General features: G+C 52.0%; 1 protein-coding gene across 1 annotated transcript in view; it reads right to left on the reverse strand.

Moving 5' to 3' along the window:
* Nucleotides 1–14,620, reverse strand: part of MFSD4A (major facilitator superfamily domain containing 4A) — a 26,482-nt gene continuing 11,862 nt past the window's right edge. The window contains exons 4-10 of the mRNA XM_006215480.4: nt 12,614–12,782; nt 12,074–12,189; nt 10,806–10,979; nt 7,942–8,089; nt 4,335–4,405; nt 2,983–3,103; nt 1–1,843 (exon numbers count right to left, since the gene is read on the reverse strand). Coding sequence (XP_006215542.2) covers nt 1,788–1,843; nt 2,983–3,103; nt 4,335–4,405; nt 7,942–8,089; nt 10,806–10,979; nt 12,074–12,189; nt 12,614–12,782 — 855 coding nt within the window. The 3' untranslated portion in view covers nt 1–1,787. The remainder of the gene's footprint in view (nt 1,844–2,982; nt 3,104–4,334; nt 4,406–7,941; nt 8,090–10,805; nt 10,980–12,073; nt 12,190–12,613; nt 12,783–14,620) is intronic.

The following is a 14,620-nucleotide window of genomic DNA, read 5'->3' on the forward strand; positions in this document are numbered from 1 at the left end:
TTTTAAAAATAAAAATTGCTAACAGTTACTAAGCAAATTTCTATGTCAGGCATATAAGAACTGCTTTACACAAATTCACTTAATTTTTTCAGAATACCTTTGAGGTAGGGTAAGATTCTTTTAGAAATGTCACTTCACAGATAAAGGAAAGCAAGGCTGGAAGAGGTTCCGTGATCTGCCCAGGGCCACGCAGCTAAAAGGGGAGGCCAGTGCCTGAACCAGGTCTCTCTCAGTAGCCAGACCCTCCTCGCTGCCCCACGCTGATGGCAGACGGAGCTGGCTTACATACAAAGCCTACGGTTCCAGGATAACGCTTTCAGTGTGGGGCATGTGAACCACATCACTTGGCCAGGTTCCTGAGAACCACGACCCACTTACTTTGCATATTTATACATGGACATTTGTATTTACGCAGACAAAGTTCAGGTAAACTAATACACTAACAGCGACTGTAATGAGCCATTGCGCTACTTGCAGAAGTCCCAGCACTCTTAGCCCTCCGAGCCCAGTTTGCATCCTCTCTCTGTATGACTACAGGGTTTCATCAGGACAGGAGCGAGTGCTCCTGCACAGACACCCCCTTCAGTATACCACACGGCTTGAACTGTGCAGCGGCCCAGCTTTTTGTTAAAGAAAAAAACGTTGACACGATGGAAAGAATTTTTTCCTCCCCCTAGAGGAGATGTAAAGTTTAAGTTAGATATTTTTGAGAAATTCATGCTGTTTCTATACCTTTTGTAAGCTATTCAATGTCAATGAGAAAAGCAGAGCCATCTACCCCATTCTCCCAGGCAACTTCTGGACCAGTCAGCATTGATTATTAGTGGTATGCTGGTAAATGTTGATCAAATGGCTCTCGAGGGGGAAAATAAAGCCATGCTTTACACCACAGAAATTGGCAAAAGCTATAAACAGTCCCACCATGGCTGATCTCAAGCCACTCACGTGTTATCACTGAAGGTGGAGTTAGAAATACACGGAAGCACATCTTTATGTAGTATTTCTACCCTGCGGGTACAATAAATAACCTCAATAACACAGGTAGAAAAAAATTAGGAAGTGATGAGCTTTGAGTAGTTATAGTTAAATTACATTAAAAGCAAAGGTAGTAAGTTTATATAATTTAATTTTAAATAATGGCTGCATTTTAACAACCAGCTCTCAAAATGAAAACTCAACTGACTTCTATAAGCTGGCATGCACGAGCCCAGCATACCACTGAGTTAGTGTCCCAAAGAGTCAACTTTTCCTTTTGCTGCTTTAGGTTATAGATGAACTACTGACAGCAGCAGCAGGGGTTGGAGGGGCTTCGGAGTATTAATAAGTAAAAGCAAGTAAATCCTTTGAGCATGCCAGGGAATCACCTGGGGTTTGTTTTGATTGATTTTTAAAAACTCTATCTACATAAAGCAATGATCATCATTGTTTCTAATTTCAACTTGTTTGTTCAAACGTCCAACTAAGAGTGATCTTCAAACCCAGGCTGTGGTCCACGGAGGAGGCGGCTGATGGAGTGAAGCAACTGTCTTCATCCTTCCCACGGGGTCTCCTGGCCCGCTCTCACCCGAAGTCTGAGCCAGGGAAGAGGAAGGTGACCTGGATACCCAGGTAAACTTCCAATGATCTGCCCAGGGTGAACTCAGTTACCAGAATTCAATTTAATTTCTTCCACCCAACCAAGAATTAGTGAAGGTTGGAACCGAGGCGTTGAGAGGTTGCCTCCATTGCCGCCCCAGCGCTCCCCGGCCCTTTGGCCAGACGTCTTCGCCTGTCTCACTCACCCAGTTTTACCTCTGGTAGCACTCAAGACTCTCCATCCCAAGTGCTTTGTCCTGGGTTGGACCTGCAACAGAAAAACAAACAAACAAAAAACCACACAGGTGTTTCAGCAGCTCAGGTTAGTCACGGCCCTCACTCGTTCTGAGCGCTTACCCAGGCTTTTTGCTTCTCTGCCATTTGGTGGCTCACGTTGGGGGAAAGGTCAGACCTGCGAAATCTGGCAAACTGCTGGGGGAGACAGTCTGTTGAGACTAGTGTCCGGGGCTTGGGGAACATCTATTTCTTTTTGTCCCCTGTGAACAGGGAACTCATTATTATTCACTGGATGTTCAGCAAATCTCTCTGGACGGATGGCCTAACTGCCAAGTGCGGGGCTGGACAACACCTGGACCTGCCGCCTTGGACGCGAGGCTGGAGCGGGTGCTGACTGGGGGATCCCCACATTGATGCTTAAAGGGAGCATGTGTCCCTACTGCGAGAGAGGGCTGTGGATGCCTGTTCCTTCAGCCTTTCTGTGACCAGTATTTTGCTTTCTGTGAAGAGGATGAGGGTTCTGCCTGGGCACCTGTTCTTAAGAGCTACGTGAACAGCTGGTGCAGTTGCTGGGGCTCTGAGGGCTCTGGGCAGAAAGGCAGATCAGGGCTCAGGGTCACGAGAACAGCCCTGGGACGCCCCCTGCCTCGGGTCTCCAGGAGTGGGACTGTTATTAGGAGATGTCCCTTCCAGGAAGGAGCTGCTTTTCTTTGCTACTTGGCCTGAAGGATTTCTTTTTGAAAAAGAGATTTGGACTCGAGTCAAATCCCCAACTGCAAAGAGATGGCCAGTTAGGCTGCTGGGCCAAGTTCCAGCTAAGGAGGCAGGCTCTGCCTTTCAGGTCTCTGTACAGGCTGGAAAGGCATTCTTGGCCCCCGGTCCCATGGCAGGGTGGGATGTAGGAAGCCAGTTCACAGTCCATGCCCCTCTCTGAATGGAGAAACCATGAGTCAGCCTGTCCTGTTCCCTCCTGCCCTGAGAGTGGAGCTCAGACAATTGCAGGACAAAGCAGGAAGAGGGGAAAAGGAAGCTGTAGAAAAATAAACATTTCCTTGCATTTTACTTGGAACAGAACATCGCTGGGGGTGTGCTAAGATCCACAGCATCTCCCACATGCCCCCCCCCCGCTCTGTTTTCCTCCTCTTGTGTAGAAACAGATTCTTTCCTTACCTGATGAGAGTCCAGAGTGCATCCTGTGGAAAAACAGGAGCAAGATATAGAAGGTGAAAGCCAGGCACCCAAAGATCACGCCGCAGACCAGGAAACTATAGCTTCCCCGAGCCTGGAAAACCTGCCAAGGGGGGAACACAGAGATACAGATCAGCAAAACCGCCCACGAAGATGTATGGGAGGCAGCGGCCTTCTCAGGCCTCAGTAGGTTTTTCAGTCGAGTTGAGGCCCGTCACACCAATTGATAGAAACACAGGTAGGATGGACATCTTGGCCTCGTTTCAAGTTACGTTTCTGAAGGTGGCAGAAATCCTGCAGTAAAGGGGAGGGGTTGGACCCAGTGACCCCTGTGGTCCCTTTAGCTCTGTGCCCTGGAACCTTCTAAAAATCTCCATGTCTTCCTTAAAACTCCTATCATATTAGGAGATTCTATACCCTCAAGGCCTGACCAGAACTGTCATGGAAGGTTGAAAACACGTGCCAAAGTAGCACGTGGAATTCCCACGGACCCATCACCAACTTCAGAAACGAACGCCGGTTTCCTCTGCCCCCTCCACCTCCCCCCTGCACTGGGTTGCACCGAGGCAAGCCCCAGACATCACGTCATCTCAGCGCAGAGGGCATCATAAGGTGTAGCTCTTCCCCCTTGTCCAGCAGAGCGAAAGAAAAGGGGAGGAGAATCAAGGAGTGGTTAGAGGGATCTTGGAGACTTGAAAAAACCTAGGATGGAATGTCATCATTCCGATGGTTATCGGAAGTGTGACCCAAGGCAAGTCGCTTAATTTCTCTGAGATGCAACATCGTCCTTTGTAAAAAGGAGAACAGCGGTGTTTACATTCTAGTCTTCTGTCAAAAGCAGATGTATTTTTCCCTTCCTGGTGAACAGATGAAATGGGGGTATGTTTGAAGAGAACTGGGCAAGTCGGCCCTTGATCAGGGCCGGAGGTGGGCAGGAAAGCCGGGCCCTTTGTAGGGCGGCCAAAGGCGAGGAGAGGTGGGGCAGGGAGCGGTAGGTGGAGAGGGCTGGAAAGGAACTCTGCCTGCAGCCCAAACCCAGCCCGGGCTCTGAGAGCTAAACGTTCCCGCGGGGCCTCTGGCCCTGCTCCCAGACAGGGCTTGTGTTTGCTTTGGACGGTACCACGTATCCTTCGCATCTCCAGGTCCCACATTTGGAGGCTCAGCTTTCAAGGCTGACTCGGAGACGGAAACAGGAGAGAGAGTGGAGCCCCGCTTGCTGTGTGGGAGGCTCAGGGAAGGGGGAGCGTGGGTTCAGAAGGGGGCCGGCCACGTCGTCTCACCTGCCTGGAGGAGCACACCCCGAAGACTCCCCCAACCCGCGCTGCCCCACGTACCGAACCAACCAGCATCTGGAGGACCATCTCGCCGATGCCTGCCCCGGTCACCAGCACCGTGGTCGCACAGCCTGACCAAAAGAGAAGGATTTGGCTTAGCAAAAGCCAGCTAAGGAGACAGACGACTGCTGGCACAATCCAGGTTGTTTCTGGGAAGCCTCTGGAAAAACGATGCGACTGCCTAAGAGGACTGTTTTGAATTCCTACGATTTCTTAGCCTTGAGCCCTTACCTTGGCTTTGGGAATTCTCAGGTCCTACTGTCACTATAATTCCTTCCTTATTCTGAAATCGTCCATTCCTCATGATTGTCTTCAGGGTAAGTTCTGGCTTAGCCTGGCATTCAGGGACCTTCCCAATCTGACTGCCAACTACCTCTCCAGGAAGACTTCCTGATCTCCTCAGGCCAGCCCTCTGCTAAGCAGGCCAGTGTCCACACTGCCCTGGCACTGCACCGACCAGACACACCTCTGGTTAATCCCACAACAGGGTATAGACCTTCAGAGCCAGACTTGGGTTCCAAGCTCACTGTCACCTACTAGTCAGGTGACTTTAGGCAAATCCTTTCCCTTCTCTCCAGGCCTTGGTTTCCTTCTGTAAAGCGCGCACGACAACACCTCCTTCGCAGGGTTGCTGTGTAGACAACTCGGACGTGATACAAGCGAGTGCGTGGCATAGCGCTGACACACAGAAAACCCTCGAAACCAGGCCAGTTCTCTGTTTAAACCCTTCAACGCCGCTGTCAGGATCAAGTCCAAACACTTTAATGTAGTTTGCAGGGCCCTTTATAATGTGCCCGCATTGACAGCTCTACCTCCAGGAGAAGCTCTCTTCTGTCTCCTGACCCCACACACACTCTCCCCGCCAGCTTCTGACACACGCCTTCACTCCCTCCTGAACGTTCCTCTTCCTCCTTCTCTTTGGCAAACTCCTGTTCATCTTGTAACAAGTCCAGGTTCAGATTTCCTTCATAATCCTCTCCCGCTCCTGCCGTCCCTGAACCTGGGTCTCTTGCTGCTCCTCTGTGCTCCGGCAGCCCTCCCCACCCCCTACTCTCACATCTCCACATCCGTATCCCCAGATCTGTTTACCAGGCAGCCTTCCCCACAAGGCTGTAAGCCCAGGAGAGAGGACCTGGCCTTGACTTTCAGTTCAGTGCACAGACCACTGCTGATTATTAGCACAGTGGCCAACGTATGGTTGTCACCTAGCTTTTTTTTTTTTAATTTTTTTTGAGGGAAAGTAATTAGGTTTATTTATTTATTTAATGGTGGTGGCACCGGGGTTCGAATCCAGGACCTTATGCATGCTAGGCACGCACTTTACCACTGAGCTGTAACCTCCCCACTTTTAATCAAACACAGTTCATCACTGTCTACTCTGAGCTTCAAGTTCCTCGTTTATCTCACTTAAACGTTTCTACCTGTCTCTGTGTCTTTGCTCTCAGGCTGTTCACTGCCCCCGCCCCACCCTTTCCTGGAATGCCTTTCGTTTTTCTTTCTGACTTTCCAAATCCTGGGCCAGCTCAAGTCTCAGCTCTTCCATGAAACCCTCTCTAGATTCAACACTGGTCAGTGGCACCCCCTGTCTATTCCACTCATGCCTTCAAAAGCCTCTCAGTCCCTCTGGGCATCGGGTACTGTGCTAAACACCGAGGAACCCAGATGAGTAATTAGAGTTACCATAGATACTAAGCACCTGTGAGCCAGGGATGCTGCCAAATCAAGAGCTTCACATTTTCTCTAATGCACAAAACAATCCTAATAGGAAGGTATTTGCATCCCAATTTTGCAGATAAGAAAACTGAGGCTCAGAAAGGGGAAAGGAATTGAACTGCACAAGGTCACAAAGCCAGAAGGTGTGGAGGCAGGACTGACATTCAGGTCTGCTGGTAACCTCCAAGCCCATGCTCTCACCCTTGTCCCTTGCTGGTGCCCACAGGGAGCATGCTGTCAAGGAGAGAACGCAGATAACATGGGTACAAAAGCCTGGAGGTGGGACAAACACAAAAGGCCAGTACAAAGGAGTGCGGCACACCCTCCCAGTGGGATCAGAGAAACTTCCCAGAGCTCGGAGGAACTTGAGGAGAAGATAAAAGGGTGGGAAGGGGTAAAGAGGCATTCCAGGCAGAGGGGTCACCATGTGTCAAAGTGGGGGAATACAGAATAGTTTTCGTGCCAGCAGGGAAGAACGAGTAATTCAACATGGCTAGAGTGTGGGCTTCGAGGGGAAGCAGAGAGGGAGAAGTCTGGAGAGAGAGAAAGAGCTCCACAGGGAGATATGAAGGCCGTGATCAGCTCTGGGTTTTAAAGCAAGCCATCTGCAGCAGTGCAGAGGACGGCCCCATAAGTGGTCCTCACCCTGGCTACACGTCAGAATCACCCAGCAGCTCAGGACCAGTTACATCAGACTTTATGCTGATGATGCCCAGGCAGTGGGCTTTGTTACAAGGGCCCCAGGTGGTTTAAATGTGGAACCAGCCTTGAGAACCGCTGACGGAGGCAAATCCAAAGGCAAGGAGGCAAGCCAGGACCTGCCAAGGCAGGGATGGAGATGATTAGAAATTACGAAAAGCTAGGCACAATTAACTATTCCAAGCAGGTAAGTGGAGATAAAGGCCTGAACTAGTGCAGGGATGGTGAGAAGACAGGAGGACGGATTTGAGTGATCATTTGCAGCAGAGACAACCAACTTAATATTACTATTACTAAACTCTAACACTTGCTGATCACTTAAAACCCTGTGTGACATGTGATACCAACATCATTTCATTACTTTACTTGTTTGAGGTTTGGGGATTATCTCTATATTTCAGGGACTCCAGGTCTCAGGATCAACTCAGCAGATAATTGCTCTGATCTGGCCTTGCCCCGACCTCAACCCCGCCAAACACCAATTTCCCTCATTCCTGCTCTAAAGAAATCACTCATCTTTAATGCTGGTTTTCCAACACCCTAGGGAGACTCTGGTTACTCCTAAGGGTAACATTACATGTTCATAATTAACTTTTTTTATTTAACAAAAAGATATTTACTGTACAGACTTGGAAGACTACAGAAAAGGAAGATGCATCGACCGAATTAGAGGTTTCTGACTTTAAGGAAGCTATGTCACAACCCCAGATCAGGTGTGGAATCCTTGTTCTAATCTGTTTCGAACAGCGTTCACAAGAACAACAAAGCAAGGCGGTTCTTTTAGTGATAAGTTACGAAACTCCTTTCCAATGCCTCAGTGTTTCCCCTGCAACTTTGCTTTTCTGTGAACTTGGACTTTCCAGCACGTGCATGTTACACAAAATGCCAGCTGTGGGTCAGGAGCCACTACTCTGGGGAGAAAGAAAATGGGAAAGAGATGCTTACTGTGTTTTCTCCGTGGTCTGAAATCACATGATACAGGTATAATGTCGAGCGGAGGGAGCCACGTGGGTCAGAACAACCTCGTCAGTGAGCCTGTTCCCACCAGAGTCGGGGGGAGCATTTGCTTCCATGAGTAAGTGGGGCAGGGAGCTTCTGGCTGGAGGACCCCAGGAAGCGTGGCCTGGTGGGGGGCAGCACCCAGCCTAAAGGAGGGCTTTGGCACTATTCACGCCCCTCCCCACCCCAAACTCACCTTTGTACTGCAGGATGTCCTCGGTGTAGGCCAGCAGGCTGGGGAAGGTGCTACTTAGGAACAGGCCCAGACTGGCTGTCCCCACGAACAGGAAGATGACGTTGTAGGAGAAAACAAGAAGCACCAGGAACGTCACCACCACGCCGATCTGGCACAGCAGAGATTGCGGCGATTAGAAATTCGAGGAAAGTTGGGCGGCCATTGAGATAGGAAAAACCAGTCTCCTAACTTGGAAAAGTGCCTCTCCAGCCCCAGGAGCAAGCGCTGCGTGACCAGTGCGCTACCCTGTGGAATCTGTGGGAACTGCACCTTCCCCAGCCGGGCGTTGGCCGGGGAAGCCCTGAGAATAGGAGGAAGGCGGGAGCCTAGGACCCCACCCAGACGTCACTGTCAATCCACTGCGAGTGCTTAACAAACGCTCAGCTCCTGATCCCTTCCCGCCACCCGGCCACCCCACTTACAAACCAAGCCTTAAAGAGCCGCCCTGAAAATCTCCAGACTGAGGAAATTTTAAAAACCTCCAACTCTCCTACGTTAGCCTGGGTGACGGGGGACCGAGGAGGCCCAAAGTGAATTGGCAACTCTGCATAGCCCCCTCCACAGTCTGGCTCTCAGCCTGCATCCTACCTGCCTTCCCGCTTCTCCCCCTCCCCTTCCGTGCCAGGCACACTCCCTCTCCCCGCCCACCTTCTTCCCGAGCCAGCTGTCAGCTCCCTGAAGGCAGAGACCTCATCTCACAGGGTCCTGCAGGGCCACCCTCACCTCCCCCACCCCGGGCCCCCGCACAGAGCGTCTGCTCATTAACCAGTAAGCGGTTGTTGAGATCCAGGAGCACTTCAAGAGTAGAGTGGCTGCTACTTTAACAATGAGCAGAATCTGGGAAGAAGGTGCAGTGAATGTGAGATGGCCCCTTGGCGGCTGCAGCACTGGGGAGTTTGCTCAGAGCAGTTCAGCTGCGGGCCCAACAGGCTGCCCACCGCAAACACATGAAAAGCTTTAAAACCATCCAGACACCCACGTTCCTCTCCACACACCCCTGAATCAGAATCTCTGGAGTATGGGCCCAGGCATCTTGTATCCCAAGTGCACCTCCAGTGGGCCTAATGTATTTGGAAATCACTTGCTCTAGAATAGTGTTGTCCCAAACTTGCTTGAGGACATGAACCCCCTGGGGTGCTTGTTGAATATATAGATTACTAGGCCCCCTTCCCTGAACATGCTTTTTTTTTTTAATGTGGGATTTTAAAATCTTTTTAAAAATGTTTGCTCATTTTATTCTATTTTTTAAAATTTATTTTTAATGGAGGTACTGGCAATTGAACCCAGGACCTCATACATGCTAAGCACGTGCTCTTACCACTGAGCTATACCCATCCCACTTCCCCTGGACATTCTGATTCACAAAGTCTGGGTTGGACCCAGAAATCTGATTTTCCTTTTTAAAACCCAGCACCCCAGGTGAGTTTCTCATCAGTGCCTAACTCACATGGTGGCATCCGACTTTCTTCTTTCTCACACACCGAGTCACACCCAACTCTCCTCTCTCTAAGCAGCTGGCCTCATGTGCTACAGAGGCTGGCCACCACAGGCACCTGTCCCCTCACTCTTCCGCACCTCGTGGACCTGCAGCATCTTCCTGCCTACATCAGTCACCCCAGCCCCAGAGAAAAGGAGCCCTCTCTCTACTGAACTACTTCTTTCCCTCTGCCCTTCCCATCTCCCCTGTCCCAGGGCCTTCCTCACTCACGTCCTCTCTGACAATGGTATCCACACAGGCCCCCCCCCCTTCCAGCCTTCCTCCCTTTCTCCTCTGCCTACAAACAGGCTCACACCACCCGAATCCTGTCAAACAAAACTCCCTTCAGCTCAGAAATATCTGCAATACTTAAACATCTCCACTTCTCATCTCCTTCTCACCTTTAGCCTCTTGAGTTTGGCTTCTACCCTCCCGACCCCCATCTGCACTGAATGGAAAATTCTTTTTTGAAGGTCATCAACTAGCACAAGGCCAAGTCCAAGGGCCTTTCTTGCAGCTCATGATCTTTGGCTTCTGTAGCCCCAACATTATTCCCCAACCCCTTCTCTGCTAGAAATTCATCCCAAGGAAGTACTTTCTGACAGTGGATTGGGCTTTCTGGGAAGCTAGTGAGATTCCAGTCACTGGAGGTGTTTTAACAGACTCTGGACCCCTTGGAAGGGATATAATAGAGCTGATTCGAGCCCAGGTTGGAGATTGGGCTAGATGACCTCACAGGAATCTGTAATCTGGACCCCTCTGTCATAGATGGTGACATGGACACACATCAGGGCACAGATCTTAACCCATCATCGCTCAGACCCAGACCTCCTGCTACCAGAGCAGACCAGTTCCTTGAAGGCCATCCTCCATGCCAGTCTGGCTATTTAAGAATCATCTGGGAGAGTCTTTAAGATGCAAATTCACAGAGATGCTGATTCTGGAGGCTGGGGAATCCCTGGCCTCCGCTGGCCACAGGGCTCTGACCAGCTGGGCACCAAGGGGAACGAGGGAGGACCAAGGCCAGCAGCTGCTTCGCTCCTGGCAGGCTGTCAGCTGGGATCTGCTCCAGACACAGCACTAATCACCTCCTGCAGCCCCTGTCTTCTCTGAGTACAAAATCAGAGGCCCACAGACAGGAAATAGCTTTTCCGAGATGGCAGAGGTAGGCTCCGCCCCTGGATTTCCATTCCTCCCTCACCAGCACATCCCTTCCCCCCTCTCCTGCCTCTGCTCCTGCATCCCCACCCTGCTGGCATGTCCAGTGCAGGCAAAAGTCCTGGGGCAGTGGGGGGCCAGGAGTGAATGGTTCTTCTGGGTCTCCAAGAAGTGAAAGGAGGCCACTTACCACATTGACAAAAACCATGGTGGCTGGCTTCACTCTTGAGGATATGGGAATGGAGATGAGCCGACCCAGGGTGATGAAGCCCCAGAAGAGGCTGGGGAGGTAACCGGCCACCTTGTGTCCCACCGACAGCGGTTTCTCCACTGCATAGCTGTACACAAAGGCGGAGTACGCCCCCTGTGGGGAGACAGGCCCCGCTGAACACACCTGCAGCGCACGCTCACCAAGGAGGCCCGGCCGGGGCAGGTGTGGTGTGGGCTGGGAGGACTGGCCCTGCTCCTAGAGGCTCCCCTAGGGGTGGGCTTGGAGCGGAGACCACATGGCGCGTGCAGGCCCGAGCTGAGGGCGGAACCTGGGTGCCACAGCTGACGGATGGCACCTGCAGGGGCTGGAGGATCCAGGAAGGTGTTTCTGGGTCCCCAAAGGAGTCCCGAGGGGTCTGGGCACAAAGGCTCTGCTCCCCTCTTCAACCAGAGTAGAATTCCACTACATGTCTTATTTATGAGGATTCCGGAACGGTTTTTTTTATTTTTTTTTATTTTTTATTTTTTTTTTTGCTGAAGGAAGGGTACCACAGCTGAAAAAAAGTGTGTGAAGGCATCTCATTTTACGGATGAGAGGACAGAGAGAAGTGACTCGCTCAAGGTCACACTGAGTTGGAAGTCAACCAGTACTGTCACGAGTACTTTCCACCAGGTCACCTAGGTTTTTAGGGCCCTCCCCTCAGAAGGTCCCTCATATGGCAATCGGTTAATCAAACAGCCATTCAAAACTGTCCTAATCTAATCCTTAGAGATTTCTGGGAAAAGGCACTAAATAGGGTAACAGAGGTCACTAGTGAACTGAACACTGGGCCCGGATCCTGCCTGAAGCTTGTTTACCGTATGGCTTGAGAAGCCCACGCTTGGAACACATTCCAGGAAGCAGAGCGCCCTAGAGTTTATATGGTATGACTTCTACTTGGGTGAACAGGGCGTTGCCCCATTTTTAAAAAATGCGAGGAGCCTACACTCAGTGACAAACCAAAGAGTTCCCTTTTCACAGAGTTCATAAAAACAAAAACACCTGAACGAGCCAGGAGAGCGCAGCTCCAAGGAGCTGTGGGCGATTCAGGAGAGGCTCGCCCCAAAACTTGTATTTGGGTTTAAGTGTTTGGATCAACTGTACTACAGGTGAGGTCTCTCAGAAACCTTGAAGCTCCTCCTTTCTCTTATAATCCCCAGACTTGAGGCTCAGGGAGCCCAGGGGGTGCCCTCAGAGGGCAGGCTCACCGTCATCCCATCGGTCATGAACAAGACCAGGGCGGCTGTGATGTGGATGGCGAAGAAGGAGTAAGGGGCTCCTTTGAAGTTCCTTCTCTGGCAGCAGCTGAACAGGTCCTCGTGCCCTGGACGAGACACAAGGAGAGCAGGGATGAGGCTCAGCACCCGCTCCCCTGCCTCTGCACATCGGCCAAAGTGGCTGGCAGCCAGGAGAGCCCTGGCAGCGCCTTCTCTAGCTTCCAACTGTCCAGAAGCAACAGCCCCTGTCTGTCTCACAGTGCTTTTGGAAGCAAGGCTTAGAGAGGTCAGGTAACCCGCCCAAGGTCACACGGTGAGGGGTGAGGCAGAATGGAGGTGGGAGCCAGAAGCCTGCCTTCCTCATTCTCTTGGCCCATTTGCTCCATCTCCCACCTTGCGAGGCCGAAAGTGCCAGGGTTTTTTTTCTAACCCTTATCACCTGTGATCTGAGCTCACCCTCTGGGCAGAAGGGCTTACCAAGGAAGCCTCGGGATGGGGCCATGAGCATGAAAGTTCATTAGGGCCCCCCACCTGCGTTTGGCTGAAACTTGGGGGGCAGTGAGGATGTGTCTTCCTTCTCAGGAGGCTGTGTCTCCAGGGCGAGCTCGTCTGCGGGCAGGAGCAGGGGCCTCCTCTGCGGGCAGCAGGTCAGCAGCCGCTCTTTGGACAGCAGATACAGCACAGCCATGGGCACCGGGAGCTGGGGGCGGGCAGAGGGTCAGGAGAGCCCTGTTCCCATCAGGCTCCCCACTTCCCATGCCTGGCCCACCGCATACACCTCCACATGATTGTGCGGCAGACGTCTGTCTGCACGGTCCGGGGAGAAGACAGCTCTCTCCTGAGGGCGCTGACCTAAGCACCATCCCCAGCTCATGCAACCAGCTGTCCTGACCCGGGACAGGCTTGGTGGAGTGGCTGGAGCATGGCCCCTCACATGCCTTCCTGCTGCTAGATCATGTGATACTTCACAAAGAAGTTTGGCTTTTGTTTATCACAGCTCTGGAACACGTGCTAGGGGGAAATTATCACCCCCATTTTCCAGATGGGGCAAATGAGGCTCAAAGTTATCACTCAGTTGAAACCTGTTACAATGAGAAGAGACCTGAGAAGCATGAGTGCCAGTCCTACCGCTGACTTGGGGCAGAGCTAGACTGGAGCCCAGGCATCCTGATTCTGACCAGTGCCATCTCCAGGCCAGGGGCGTCTAGGTGTCATACCTTACGAAGGTACAGAGGCTGTCCTCAGGGAGATCAGAGACACGGACATGGACTCCTTTAGAGTGAAAAATACATGCTGGGAGCAACACACACGCACAGCGCAACACCACATTCGCTGATATTCACATTGAGCCGCTTGGGTTTTATGAACTCCCCAGGGCAACGAGAAATGTCTCCTGCTCCTGAGGTTGCCTGGAGAAGCCTCCATCCCTCCCTCAGGTGCCCTGCCGGTGTCTAACCACGCTCACCGCCAGGAAGCTCCTCGGCAAGTCTCATCTCTGCCCTTCCTGCTGCCCCCTCATCCCAGTTCCTTTTGCTTCAGAAAGAGAGGAAGCCCAGGGAGCTGACAAAGTGCCCAGGGGCTGATGGGCCCCTCTGGGCTCGCAGATGAAGCTGGCCCAGCAGAGACGGACATCAGGGGACTGCCAGCTCCCGCCTGGTGCTGCTCTGGGGAAGCCGCCCCCTCGCCTGGAGGCAGGCTGGCTCACATGGTTTGGCAAGTTCCCAACTCACCAGAACGCCACCCCTGTGCTTACCTCCCTGTGGGCACCTTGGGAGCCTCCCTCCACTTATAAGTAAGTCAGGCAGTCACACTGCAGCAGCATTAGAGTCACAAATCAGGCCTGAGTGGAGGAGACAGCCCCTGCCCTCAGGAGTCCTGGGTCTGATGGGGAAGGTGAAGCCCTTCCTCCAGTCCGATGGGGGAGACAGGAAGCCCACACGCAGAGGCCTGTGGTAGCAGAATGCCTGGGTGAAGGCCAAGGGGAAACAGCTGTAAATGAGGCGTGATCGCTCAGACTGGACTTTCCAGGGAGGTGGGTGGTGGGAAGGACTTCACAGAGGACTGGCCGACGTTGCCAGCAGGAACACGCTGGATCTTTATAAGAAGCCGATTCAGGGAAGGCAGGCTCCACCCGAAAAGTCGGAGAAGGCCAGGTGGGCCGGCCGGTGTGTCTGTGGCACCAACATATACGCACCGCCCATTGCCTTCTGGGGTGGACTGTTTATCTTCAGACACAAACCAACAGAAAAAGTCTGGAAATCCTACAGCAAACAAAGTGCCTGCAGTCTGTGCTTTGTGGGGCAAGAGAAAACAGCCCTCATACTTAACTAGGCGGACCTTCAGGCTTCCTGGTCCCAGAGTCCCTGACAGTGTACTGTCCCAGTACGGTCCCCACATTGTACTGACGGTGCTCTTTCCCTTCGTAGGTCCCTCTCAGAGGGCACAAGCCCAAAGCTGCATTGTTTCAAAACAATGATGGGCAGTAAAGGGAAGGAGCAGAGGGAGAGGGGTGCATTTTCGAGAGTGCCAAGGGAAGAG

The sequence above is a fragment of the Vicugna pacos genome, chromosome 23 (genome assembly GCF_048564905.1).
Source record: "Vicugna pacos chromosome 23, VicPac4, whole genome shotgun sequence".
NCBI lineage: Eukaryota > Metazoa > Chordata > Mammalia > Artiodactyla > Camelidae > Vicugna > Vicugna pacos.